The sequence below is a fragment of the Ascidiella aspersa genome, chromosome 5 (genome assembly GCF_963924565.1).
Source record: "Ascidiella aspersa chromosome 5, kaAscAspe10.2, whole genome shotgun sequence".
Classification (NCBI taxonomy): domain Eukaryota; kingdom Metazoa; phylum Chordata; class Ascidiacea; order Phlebobranchia; family Ascidiidae; genus Ascidiella; species Ascidiella aspersa.
The window spans coordinates 28402175-28416362 of record NC_139451.1 but is presented as its reverse complement, the minus strand read 5'-3'; the positions used below and the strand labels follow the sequence as shown (position 1 = coordinate 28416362).

The 14188-nt window shown below is 36.4% G+C and overlaps 1 protein-coding gene across 1 annotated transcript in view; it reads right to left on the bottom strand.

The window, feature by feature from the left end:
* Nucleotides 1–3041: 3041 nt before the first annotated feature.
* LOC146145771 (uncharacterized) overlaps nucleotides 3042–14188 on the bottom strand; it is a 29450-nt gene continuing 18303 nt past the window's right edge. Inside the window, exons 9-13 of the mRNA XM_083390679.1 lie at nucleotides 13111–13354; nucleotides 12523–12690; nucleotides 9727–9833; nucleotides 8079–8228; nucleotides 3042–3766 (exon numbers count right to left, since the gene is read on the bottom strand). Of these exons, the coding sequence (XP_083246805.1) occupies nucleotides 3588–3766; nucleotides 8079–8228; nucleotides 9727–9833; nucleotides 12523–12690; nucleotides 13111–13354 (848 nt within the window). The 3' untranslated portion in view covers nucleotides 3042–3587. The remainder of the gene's footprint in view (nucleotides 3767–8078; nucleotides 8229–9726; nucleotides 9834–12522; nucleotides 12691–13110; nucleotides 13355–14188) is intronic.

Genomic DNA, 14188 nt, shown 5'->3' with positions numbered 1-14188 from the left:
ATTTCCGACAGTTGACGACCGTATCCGAGATTTTTGTTCATGTATATTTGAAACATAAGCCCAGAAATAATAAATTTGTTATATACAGAGAATCGCTTACTGGTTGATCAGTGGCAGTTAGCGAATTATCAGGCGATTACAAGAAACCTTATAAATAACAAGCTACCTTACTGATGTCCTTATACATCTCAGCAAGAAAGGGTATATTAAACAACTAATATAATAAAAGCGAGAACAACTACAAAGCTTTGGCGTGGTAGACAGAAGATAACAAACCACCTATTGTAACTAGGTATGTCCGCTAATATCGGATCGGAACCGATAAGGGTGGCGATTCGAAACAAAATTTACAAAAGAATTTTATCCATGATTTGCGATCCAACACAGATATTCTACCTAAATAGGTAAACTTAATAAACACTAGTGTTAACAAATGGAGTATCTAAACTTATTGAGAGGTAATAAGAATATCCCGGCCCATACAAAAGTAGGTGTCATCTTGAATGTTTCGAATCTTGCACGCTTCTATCTTGCACGCTCTATGTTGAAAATGAATAAAGAGTTATTCGAAGCGTTCAAGATGATACCTATACTTCTGTATGGGCTTTGATATTCTTATTACGTCTTACTACAACCTCCAACCATTATGCTCTAAACTTATTAACTTCAGAACAATAGTCTCATCTGGAAAATAAAACCTTTGAGTCTTTTATATTTATCTACTTTGATTATTTACGCATAGTAATGACGTCATTTGGTTTGAAATCGCTATACTTTCTGTCTATAATATTGGGTATAGGTATGGTAAGCAAAATGTCCAGTATCGGACATCGCGAGTTGTAAGTTTGCAACCATACCTGGCCAACCTTTAATTAAAGGATAGATAAATCTTTTTAACTGAATGACACTGTGAAACACAATTTCTTTCCTACCAGATCAAAGTGATTTTCATCATTAATCCACTGTTAGGCGTTAGTGTTTACGTCACGACTGGTTGTGTGCTATTTGTCAGTGTAGGCGAAATATATATGTATATTCCTTACAAAATTTCTGATTCTGTGTTTAACTTTGTTTTCAAACTTTGAGTTTCATTGTTTACCTCCACTGCATATGTTTGGCAGTGGAAGTGGTCTATCGGCTGGAGCAATCGCTGGCATCGAGTAGATCGACATCATTTTGATTAAGACATTTTGATGCGAACTTGCATCATCTAAAGTTAATGTGAAGTAAACCAAACACACACTCATAAAGGGACGCAATTCTTATCATTCGTTTTCTGTTGTTTTCGAAAATAACGTATTATTAACCCGACCCACCATTTCATGGCTGAAAATTCGTATATCAATATGGTACCGGATCAGCACCCAAAATACCAAAGTATCGGACGAGTACCAATACTATTATTTGGTATGAGCTACAACGAAAGCCATTTGCTGAAACACACCGATTTACATGTTGTCAACCTAATTTAGTTGATAAACCCGTTTTTTTTGGTGAGAAATTTTTACGCATTTTAATCCTAAATTTTGGGTCAATGCGCCCCACAACTTGATAAATGCCAATATATCAACAAGATATGTAGTCTATATTTTTATCTTTGCTCAATGCGTCACGTCCCCCTATAAGTCTAAATTAAAGTTGTAATTGTAAAACAAATATAGTCGTAATTATTTCGCGCTTTGCGCGACGTCTTATTTAAATTAGAATTAAATTGCAAATTTAACTACAAACGTAATAACAAGTTCGTTAGCTTATTTGTTTTATCCCGTCAGAGTATGGCGTGTATTTGAGATCTTATTTTTGACACGGCCAGCCACAGCGTTGTAAGTTTCTCATGCGGGACGCGGTTCAAAATAATTGCCCACCCCTGTATAAGGCCGATCGTGGTAGAAATCTACACGGGAAATGTGAAACCTCTGACGAATCACTTTATTTGAGTAAAGCAATCACGAAGTTGTTCAACGCTTTAAAGACACCCCCACATGCAACTAAAAAATGTCCATTTTGTAAGTATTCTGTTATGAAAAGCAACTATAACAACTATCATTGTAGATTTATACACACCAAATAAACAGTTTGAAAAATCTGATTGTTTTGTGTTCATACAATTCACACACATTGTATGATGCAAATATAAACTAATTTTGTTGCTCCATCTCCGGAGCTAACAAGCACATATCCGATGGCTCCGGCTTTACCGATATTTTTGTTTACGCTTCATTTGCCACACTAAACAGTTTAGTAGTAGTCTTCGTAATTTAAATCATTCGAGCTACAGAAAATTTCATTGCTTCAATTTTCAAAAAATCCAAATTGGCTCTGGTTCAACAAAAACTTGCTCCAGCGTCACAAAAATAATAAAAATTGCTCCAGGGCGGCTCTGGCTCCTGGTAAAATAGTTGGCTACGAATAGCTCCGAGCTCCAAATCCCAAACCCTGCTTTAACTCACGTAACTTAAGAAATGGCTAAAAAACGGAAAAGCATTTCAGATCGCGGTGATTTTATTTGCAAGAGCATTTGTGCGTAGGGAAACTTTGTGCATGAAAATAACGTTCACGTCGTAAAACGATTGGAAAACTGAACGCCGCGAAACTTCTCCCAATAAAATGTACATACCCAGTGCAAGCTAGAACATTGAAAATCGACAATTTGGTTTCGTAAACCCATCGTCTTATAACAGTAAGTACAACAGCGCAAAAGCGAAAACAAAAGAAAGACAAGATTTTTTGCGCAATCACAGTGCCAGTATAGGTCGTCGGTATGCGCTTTGAATTTTGGTGCTAAATCTGTTACTTAAAGAGATTAGATACACATGGAGCCAGTAGAAAAGCAGAAATCACAATTTATATGACAACAACACGTTTAGGCGCAAATCAACTCTGTAAAAATGTAAAACCAATAACCCTTCTGCAGTACGTGCATTATGCTAGGCTAACGCTTAATAAAGTGCCGCATAAAAAATCACAATTGTTTGGAAATATTTTTTGGACATCCAGCATCGCCTGGACGAGTGAACGACAAAATAATGTCAGGTAAATCTTTAAAACTGCTACTTAAAACAGATTCTTGAGTCTTTAAGACTGCTTCTTAAAGAGTGAGAATAGAAAATATATCTCGTACATTTTTACAAAAATACCCATGTTAAGAAGGCTCCTTTTTACTATTTTCAATGGCGTAAAACATAGTTGTTCCCCGCTCCACTAGGGGGTGGATACAGAGCAGTTTGGGTAGGTGGGCGCCACGAGACTATGATACGCAAATTATTAACCAGGGAAAATCACATTTGTTATTCATCATGACTTTAAACACATTCCTTTCGACTTTGTCACGCATATTTTTCGTCTGAAAGGTGGACAGGGTGCCACAAGCAATGGAAGCAACACCTAATTAACGGTTGAGAACCACTGGCCTAAAAATCAATATGATTTCACATGCCAATGCTGATGGGAGACTCTTTATAGTGTTCCCTTTGTTATATATTACAGCAGTGTCCACGGATATAGGCTGATTGTCTAGGTTTTCACTTTAAGGGGCGAACTTTAGAACAAAATCGTTTTTTGGGCCCATCCCGCCCCGGAATCAGCCTCTATCCACTGGACTGCGTTGCGGATACACTAGAGTCGATTACGTTGTTGATCCAGTCGACAAAATAGGACGCTCGCATGTAAACGGCAGGTTTTCGGTACTCTGAGCCGCAGCGGCCCCAGCTGTAGATACCATGAAGCACGTAAAGGCCGTTGGGCCGCTGGCAGAAAAGCGGGCCGCCTGTGGGAAAAAAAACAAAGGTAAAATGCATGCTCCCGAAAGCCATTGTTATTCTACTATCCTTAATACCAGTAGTAGTGTTTAGTCTTTGGCCGATAGGGGTAATCGATAGTACGAAAGCGCAGGGGGTGTGAGACTTATTTTTAACATGTACACCTCAATATGTTTTTGATAAGTATGGACCAGAAGCATTACATTTTTTGAGTTGACGTCAAACATTACGCTATAAAATAAAACTATTTAAAAAATGTTGTTTTTGGTCCAAAAAATTCTAAATACATTTAAGGAAAAGGAACCTAACTTGTTGTACCAAATAAACCCTTAGAAAAATCATTCTTTTCTTCAATTCATAGACTATGGTCTCAATTAGGTATTCGCCTGTGGACGGAAAAATGAGTTAAAATGCGTGCTCCCGAAAGTGATTGTGATTCTATTATTCCTAAAACTATGGTGTTTGGACTTTGGCCGATAGTAGGAATGAACTGCGGATTTGAAACTCTTTTTAACGCGAACTCCTAAAAAATGTTAAATGTGTTAGGTTGGCAAAGACCAGGGTAAGGAATAATTTTAAGAGCTGACGTCAAAAAGTGACGTAATAAAATAAAAATATTTACGAAAACTAGTGTTTTCGGTCCAAAAATCTAAAAGTCTTAGTAAATTACTGAAAATGAACTGAAAGTGTTGTTTTCAAAAACCCCGGGTTTAAAAATTTCATTTTAATTTTCAAATTGTAAATATATCGAGCCGTCATGGGCCCCCGAAAACTAGTCGACTTACCCACAGGGTCAACAGACCCCAGTTTAATATTCCCTGCCATAGAAATAGGTTAAGTTTTCAACAGAGTTTAGAAAAGTATAAATATATGAGTTTTCATATTTCTACTACGCCTATACCCGGCAATGTTACAAGTTTATCATTGGTAAAGCCTAACAACACATCAATATAGTTCTGGCCATAAAAAGCAGAAAATATTTAATGTGGCGATTATATTACAAGTGTATTAGCACATGTAAGACAATGCCTAAATATAGTTATAAACGTTACATTTGGGTTTGATTACACCCACATCGTTATAATAAAACTATAACAATGCTTTTCGTTTAATGAAAAGGTGAAATGCATGCTTCAAAAATGTATCTGTAAGATTTCGGATAGTTTTTTTAACCATATGGAAATACTAGCAATGATGAATGATTTTCTATTAAAAAAAAAGAGTTTAAAATCACACTACTGAAAATAATTATTTTATTATTCTACAATCGTCAAATGTCAGGCTAGCAACTGTTAGACATTAAATCTGATAAAAAAACGACGTTAAAAAGTAAGTCCATGAAAGTAATTAATGAAATTTAAATTATTACATATAAAGACTAACAGCGCCTAATTGTGGTTTGAAGTTTTCTTCGGATAGTGTTTTTCGTGGGATTATTGGTTATACAAACTTCATTTTAAAATTGTAAACTAGCAATGCTGTATAACATAATAATAAGGGATGGCCGATAAAGAAAGCGGGGCCTGTAAGAATCTGGGTATGGCTGATTTCATCAAATTCTCATCTTTACAATAATGCCAACAACAAACCTGAGTTAAACTATAGACTTTCTGGAATATGAAAAAGTGTAAAACGTAACCCTGGTACTCCAAGCCGGTTGTATTATATATCTATCTAATAACAATATCGATCTTGATAAATATGACTAAACATTCATATTTCTCTTAAGCTAATAGGGAAATCGTCAAATATGATTGTTATCTATTAATAAAAATACAATTATAGGCGTTTGGATAGTTGGTTACCTGTAATAAGTTACTCGACTGATGAACAAGGCGCTTTCATCTGAACTACACTGGAAAAACTTAATATTCTATTTATGGCCAGGCCAAACATACTAACGGCTGGTGAAAACTACAATGAACCTAATACAGGCAGAACAGTGGTGATTCAAATATAATCTGCCTAAAGCTATGTATTTCACAACCACATATTAGCATAACCTAAAGTTTATTTGACATCTTATTATATTCCGCATTTTCGAGGCCCTATATTTGTTAATGTAAGTTGCAAATAAAACACATAACGAGTTTTACCTAATATATTTTTGCTTTGATTTTTCAATCTTCATACGGACATTCCATTGCCGGTCTTGGATTGATTCTGGGTTTCGTGATATTTCTTAAATTTTAATTGCTTGAAGGGATGGCTTTAAAGTGTTGCGCAACTTTAATCTTAACAGATTGCAGAACGTCTTGAAATTTTGCAGTCTTCAGTAATAGTCACTCAAACCGAATCATGTCGGTTTCATTTAAGCTTCTCTAATGTTAAGCATACTTATACTGTGCTTAACAAGTAGAACTCCGTTTCTTTGATTTTTCTATTACTTTTTAATTGTTGTGTAAATTTTAAAATGAGTGTGTATATATCCGATGTAATGCAATCACTCCAACTGTTGAAAGTATGCTTTTCTTCTCTTTTCTAGCGTTTACCGGACAGTCACTGCATCACTGATATAATACCCAAATAATTGTCACCCAAACCGACTATAACTGAGAGGTTTGTTTCACTTTAGCTTCTCAAATGTTGAGCAAATTTTATACTTTAATTAGTAGAAGCACTTTAGCCTTGATTCTACCTGTGCTGCATGTATAGTCACGTATGTAATTGATTGTGTGCATGTATCCAACGTAATCACTCCCACTTGTAGAAAATATGCTGTTTCTTTTCTCCTGCTAACGTCTGTTAAAATATCACTCACTGAATCACTGACATAAAAGGCACAACTCTTTTGCTCCACGTGCAATGCACACAAAACACGTAGACAACCCACATCTACAAATCATTATCTTACGTGAGTAACACACGCCTTATTACTTCTGCCCTACATCAAATTCCGTACCTTAGGCGCGAACCTTATGCGTTCCTTGCGTTCCTATAGCCTTTACTGCAGCTGATGCAGAATTTTTTTAGATGGATATTCAGATACGATGTCACAAAACTTCGCCATAGCTTAGCAAACACGTAACTCAAAATGCCGTGTGTTGTGAGTGAAACGTTCGCTCGCGCGTATGTGTATTCAATACAAGGAAACAAATCAGGTACCAATCGTGTTATGTTGGCTAAATTAATCAGTCACAGCAAATTAATATCCCTGCAGCATAGGAGTTTCTAACGATGCCAAAAACGGGACAGTTTGGTTGGCAGGTACGCCAGACCAAAACCTTAAATATGGGACTACGTCGCTTTAAACAGAGCGTATGATAGGCCCACATACAAAGTCAGGTTAAAATGTGAGTTAAACCTTGGTTTAGGGGTTGCCATGATCTTCACACACATGGTTGTTCGTTTAACAAATGAATACCACAAACCACAGCGTATGAAAAAAACACTAATTGCATATTAAAACAGCCAAATGTTCAAAAACGATATTTTGCGCTAAAACATACGAATCTTTTTTTAAGATGGCGGGATCCCATGCCAGCAAGTGATTCAGCAAAGCTATTTTAGGTTCGTGACTTGCGAAGTTTGACGCAATAAGACCTGAAGCTTTACATAATGCAAGTGGGTATTTTTACCTTGTTTCACCACGTTATACGCGTGATATATGCATATTCCTAATGGCGTGATATATGCCTATTTCCTAATTATCAATTCGTGGAACTCAAGCTAGTAGTGATAGTTAGCAAGCTTAGTGACATGTTCGAATATAGCTAATGATATCTTAGGGTTAAATAAAAATAAAAGTACAGCTATTGTTCGCACTAACAGATACTTTCGGGGGTACAGTTTTATAGCCAAGGGTTAAAAAGTAACAAATCTTGACATAAGCTGATATCTATCAGCCTAATTGATATTTTCGGGTGTAACATATGGTAAGTTTTGAAATATGAAAGGATATAAATAAAGCCATCACGCAATTGTGAATGATATAAGAACGGCAATTTTTTACTATACCAAAGTTTTTTTTTACAGTGAATAAACAAAAGAGTGGTTTTGTAGGTCAGTCCACATTAAGCTAATTTAAAAGAGTGAGAAATATCGCTGTCCACTGATGTAGTGGCCACCATTACGGCCGAAATTTTGTTGTTTTATTGTTTTTTAATATGTTATCTAAGTATTTATTCTACACTTAACTGTGTACCTGCAAATGTTTTAATGATATTACGGGCAGGGAGCGGCTGACTTTGATGACATAAAGGTCTATCGTTTCTACCCCATCTTCTTCCCAAACATTAAACATATCTATCCATCTAACTTTTACAATGTGTTACACAAAAGTAAAACATACAAGTGAACACGCTGGTTTATTAATCATACCAGAGTCTCCATCGCAAGGGTCTTTGTTAAGTGATCCGGCGCACATCATGCAGGCTCTTATAACACAGTTCCTCCATTCAGGCCGGTTGCATTTAGAGTTGGAAACCAGTGGGACTGACACTTCCTTGAGGATGCCTTCGCTACCGCTACCTGTTGATGTAAGATGAGGACTATTACAGGGTTGCCACACATTTTATAAAAAATGATATCTGAAGAATTTTTAACTTTATGAAATATCCTACACTTTTAAAAAACTTTTAAAAGACAAATTACATTTTTGGGAGGCCTAAAATTGGATCGCTCTGCGTTTTAAAAATAGAATTCGAACGAACTACTCTAGAAATGCAATGGGCATCATAATAACAAATATATAGTTACAAAAATTGGATTTACAACATAACTTTTTCTACATATAACTTATCTTGAACATAGAATAAATTCGAAAAGTATTTAAAGACTATATAACTATATTATTTAATGCACATCAATTCAAAGACTTTGTAACAACCCTGTGCAAAGATACCAAGTCAAGGTGGCCAAAATTGGAAACGTTGTCAACATGTTGGTTAAAGATCATATCAGTTTGATCACAGAAATATATTAAAATTAGTTTAAACGGAATTAAATCGTTTACAAATCACAGCCATTAGGAATTAATGAGTTTTGATGTGTGTTTTTTCAGCAAGTAAGCGAAAAAATGTTTCGGAAACGAAATATCGGTGTTGTGATGAATCTACAGTCTGTTGACGGAAATAATTACGGATTTCGGAATATTAAAATTAGTCTTCCTTTTCACTCTTACTGCATAATTAAAATAAGGTATTACAAACTGCCGTTAAAAGAAACATGTTTCACGATTTCGAAAAAAAAACATGTTTCACGATTGCTGTTATATACAAAAAGCGGTCTATAGCACACTAAACGTGTGTAGGTTAATAAGTGATGCCATCTTAAAAGAGATTTGCGTTTAAATAAACAAGTTTTTAACAAATATTGGCTTAGACGTGGAAACTGGAAATGCCCACAAGGGTTCCACAAAAAACATTGGTTAATCGACATTAATCGCATAAAATGTAAGTTAACCGTTAAATATCTAGTTTGTTGTGTAAAATTTAAAATGCTACTGTTTCTGCAACTTAGATCTACTCAAATACTCGTATCGGCATTGTCGCATCCTTTCCACATTTTACTCATTCTGGTTTCAACTGTATTTTGATTTAATCTTAACAACTTAATTAGGTTAATAAATAAATAAAAATACATTTAACCAACGCCTTTCACGTGAATTTTTAATTTTCTTACAAATTTACATCGAATTAGTTGAGTTAATAAAAATGCCAAAAAAAAGATGCAGATTTTTTTTCATTTTCGTGAAATTAATAATCTCCTTACAAACTTTACAATCTGCTTACTAATACAGCAATAATGAAAAAAAATAAAAATAAAAAAAAAGATAAATCAGATAAATAAGGTCAAATTTCACTTCAATTGTATCTTGATTAACACATTAATTAGGGTAATAAAAAAAAACGATACAGATTTTTTTCTTCTTTCATGTCAAGTTTAAATAAATCCCCTTAAAAGTGCTTACTAATATAGTAATAAGGAAAAATCCAAAAAAAGTATCACTAATTTCCAAATAATTTACCAAGGGTGGATCCCCAGCCGAGCATAATGCAATTTCTCCGATTGTCAGGAACCTCGAATGGTACAGGCATCGAAGCGGGGGTCACATAGTTTGATGTTAACGCAGGCCTAAGATGCACAAAAAAGAACATGTTAAAAACAATCTTTTTTCTGAAACTATAGAGAAAAAAACAATGACAAGTTGTTCATTATGATACAAATGCGTATCAAAACGTCTCTATTAAGATGATTTCGATTAACTCGGCCTTTATGGCCTGAGATCCACAAAAACGAACATGTTGAAGAAATTCTTTTTTCTGAAACTAGAGAAAAAATCAACAATCACCAGCCGTTTATTATAATGACAAACTGAATGCGTAAAATAGGAAGCTATCTCCTCGCCCTTACACATAAGTGACGACAATGACTTCAAATATTCTTTAGACTTTCTTGTCTTAAACGAAGTCAGCCATTAATAAGTTCTAGTGTTTTAAAAAAGAAATATATTTCTCGTTTAAAAGACCAGAATTCATTAATAGCGGTCGTTTGACCAAGACAGGAAAGTCTGAAGAATATTATGATACAATTGCGTATCGAAAGGTTTTATTAAGACGATCTCGATGTACTCGGCCTTTTCGGCTTTGGCATCAATTTCAAGGCAAATCACAAGCTATGGTTGAAGAATACCTCAATAGCCCAATAAGCAACACAACGTTAATCAGGAAAGTGACGAACTTCGGTTTTACTGTTTGCGATTCGAATTTTTATTAGCCGGTTACCCGGAAAAGTAATTTCAGCGCAATTAGCGCACTCTGGCGCCACTCCAAAGTCGAATCGCGTGCGGCAAGTAATCGCCTACGAAAAATAACTTAAGCCGGGCCTTTAAATGGCACGCAAATAGCGATTCGTGACGATGCATTAATTTCGCTCACCACTTGCTTCATTACGACTTGGTGCGTTATTATCACGAAACTGCACTTAGTAATGGCGGGCAATTTCGTTTCGAAAGTCGTGTTATCGTCCCCACGTGGGCCGGTAATTGTTGTTTTCGTAGCTTTTAAGTGCCGCTAGGAATGCTCAAAACATCGCGGTGAGAAAAGTGCGAAAAACAGGGCAATTTATGTGTATAAATGGGTGGCTTCCCATTTGCATTTATCGAGACAATTAGCGGTTTGAACATTAAGGACAACTGTCGGAAAACTTAGCTATCCAAATAGCTAGTTCCTGAAAACGGTTAGCAATCATATTTACCACTGCCGACCATGAATGTTTTGTAGCATTCGCAAGCTTAACCGTCATGTTTGGAGATCTTGAAAGACAATATCTGATCTATTTGTTAAAAAATAGTTGTGTTTTAGCTTGATTACATTTTACTTTTCATAGGTCAACTGTTCAGCAGTTTTCTCTGTAGGCAAAAGACGTGCTCAAGTTGATCTTGTACAACGCACAATCGTACCTAAAACACTTTCACATGATTTTTCAGTTTATATTGTGGTAAAAAAAGAATTTTTTGGGATAAACAAAAATGCACCGAAAAGCCTTTCCCTACACCTACAGCTTAAACTTGATAAATAAAATCGTGACCCGCGTTTTATTAGTTTCTAGGCATTTCAAAACTCACAATTTATTTAGAAGTAGCAGTTCATGTGGAATTGCGCGATTCTCTCAATACTATAGGCTAGACTCTAGAGCAGTGATTTCCAAACTGGGTGCCGCGGCACACTAGTGTGCCTCGAGAAATTGTCAAGTGCGCCGCGAAACTTTTTGTAATTTCGGAAAAATAGAGTATTTGTTATACAAATAGGCATACGCGCAAGCATTTTAGACTTGAATACGCAATATACCCATTGCAAATTAATCACATTGAGACATTTACCTATAGTTTGTCAGGGAGATTGTAAAATGACTCTATTGTTGCTCTGTTACAAGTGTGTCGCGAAATATTTAATATATCTTTAGTGTGCCGCGAGCGAAAACAGTTTGGGAACCAGTGCTCTAGAGGGTTGTCAGTTGCCACTCCAGTTGGGGAAACCGTGTCTTACATACATTCCCTTTACTCATTTTTGACATTCTGCAGTACTCGCCTTTTCAGCTTAAGACTGTTATTATGATTTTGAGGTCGTATTTTTATAAAGTTACGACCGTTTTATGAAAGATCAAAATTAACGATCTAAGACCAGCTTAGTGTGAAGCTGGAAACAGAACGAATGGGTGAAAATTATCTTGTTATTCTGTTCGTGCAAAAACTTAAACGTTTTAGTTAAGGCGATGAAAGTCTTCAAGGCTCCACTTTGTTTTGTATTAGTAAATTTAATTACTTAAAATCGATTACTAAGGTTGGAAGTGCAAGGTGTGGGTTCAGAATATCTAAAAAGATGTCTACTGCATCACCGTATATTACCTTTATCGCATGAAACACATAAACCGTTTTGTCAAATAATATTGCATTACATATTTCGGTTTGCAGTATAACGTGGGCAAACTTTCCAACGATCCACAATTCTTCAAACTTTGATTAAACCGGTCATACTCGCCTTTTCAGCTTAAGCAGCGGCAGATCATTGAGCCACAGGATAAACTACTTTCTTATAGTAGCTTATCTAAGTATTACCAACCTTTTAAATGTGCAAACTTGATAAAACTTTTCTTGACGCTTTTTTGTGTTTTATTAGTTCCTGTGGGTATTTCAAAACCCACAACAATTTATTTAGAAGTGGAACTTATGCGATTTCCTGAAGGGCTGCCACCCCAAGTTGGGGAAGCCTGGTCTAATCCCATACATTCCCCGTACTACTTGTTGAAATGCTACAGTACTCGCCTTTTCAGCTTAAGCAGCGCCAGGTCATTGAGCCGTGGGTGTCCGGGCGACTTACAGTGGTTCTGGTGGCAGATAACCTTACTCACTTTGATCTGCTGCTGGCCTAAGTCTCGGTATAGCGCCGATTTGCGGTACTTTCCCACCGTCACCACCAGTTCGGCAACGTTCCTGTTGAAAAAATGCGGACAGTTTAGCTGAAGAACAAAGAGTCAGATCTGCAGTAGGCTGCGCCTGTGCTGAACTATTTTACCGATAAATTTACACAAAACATCGTAAAACCCATGGTCACCATGATTAAAACTTTATCAACATTAATTTAATTTTTAGCTTTTTATAATAATATTTTTCTTGCTTTATATGTATGTAAGTTTATCGGTAAAAGGTGCAGTATAGATTTAACTGATGTATTAAACGTTTCACCTGATTAAAACACGTGTAAATGTTAAAATAAAGTCATGTTAAGTCAAATCAAGCCATTTGTCCGTGACTTAAGAGCAATTAAGTCAAGTCAACACTAGCTCACAAATCCAGAAATCACCATCACGTTGCCCAAAGTTCAAATCCCTCAACTTCACAAACGTGGCTTACCTGATCCTGTGGCAATATTCGAGCACGCAATGCGCAGCGGTAAGCACCCATTGGTTGTCGATCAGGGTTCCGCCGCAGAATTGTTCCTTGTACTTTCCCCGGGATAGGTAGGCCATCGAATGGCGCAACTGGCCGGCGGGACCTCCCCCTACTATCCGGGACATGGGTGCCGCACGATGGGCCAAGTCGCGACGCATTTGATACTCACAGCAGGAAGCTAGAGGGTTGGACCTGCAGCACGAATCTGTGGAGAGAAATAAATGGCTATTTAACCTTAGAAAATTGAGAGCTTTTAAAGCAGGGGTCAGCAACCTACGGCCGCGGGCCGGATCCGGTTCCGGTTCGCCTATGTAATTCATCCGGCCCGCCGACTCTTTGACAAATTAGACACCATTTCACATACTTTTTGACTATTTTAAAAAGTGCGAAATACAAGTGGGCGCACCAGCTTATTTCATTACTGTATTACACATAATAAAAAATAATAAAATGCACCATTTTCATCTGCACATTTATCCGCACAACGTTAGTCATCCGCATTACAATTTTTTTCATCCGCACAAGTGCGTACCAACGGGTTAAAAAGCCCTGGCGTAATGTTTGAAGGTTTGTAAGATATAAGGAATATAAAAAGCCCAACAGAATTAGGTGACTATTACTTTAATACTGAAATTACGTTTCACAAAACTGAATTCTGTATCTGCTTTTTAAGTCTTGTAACTATGTTGACGGAAATTTTTCGTACTTCGCGTGAATGATCTTTCTACGCTGACGGCTACCAAGTGCGTCGCGGAAAAAACGAAAAACGTGTTCAAAAATATTGGACGTATCTTTTTTTTTCGGCAATGCGCAAGAAATTTTAAACAATTGCCGGTATACCAAAAATAAATCGCTGTTATCGCGTTCGCCAAAGTAGTTTTATTACACTTTTCATTCGTTGCACGGATGACGACGTATGAATTCGAATATTAAACCAAACAAACGCTTTTATATCGCGCTTTGCGCCAACACTTTAATACCTTCTTAAATGTAATTAAACACGTTTTTAAGTGCAAAAAAATCCGAGGCCCGCCTTACA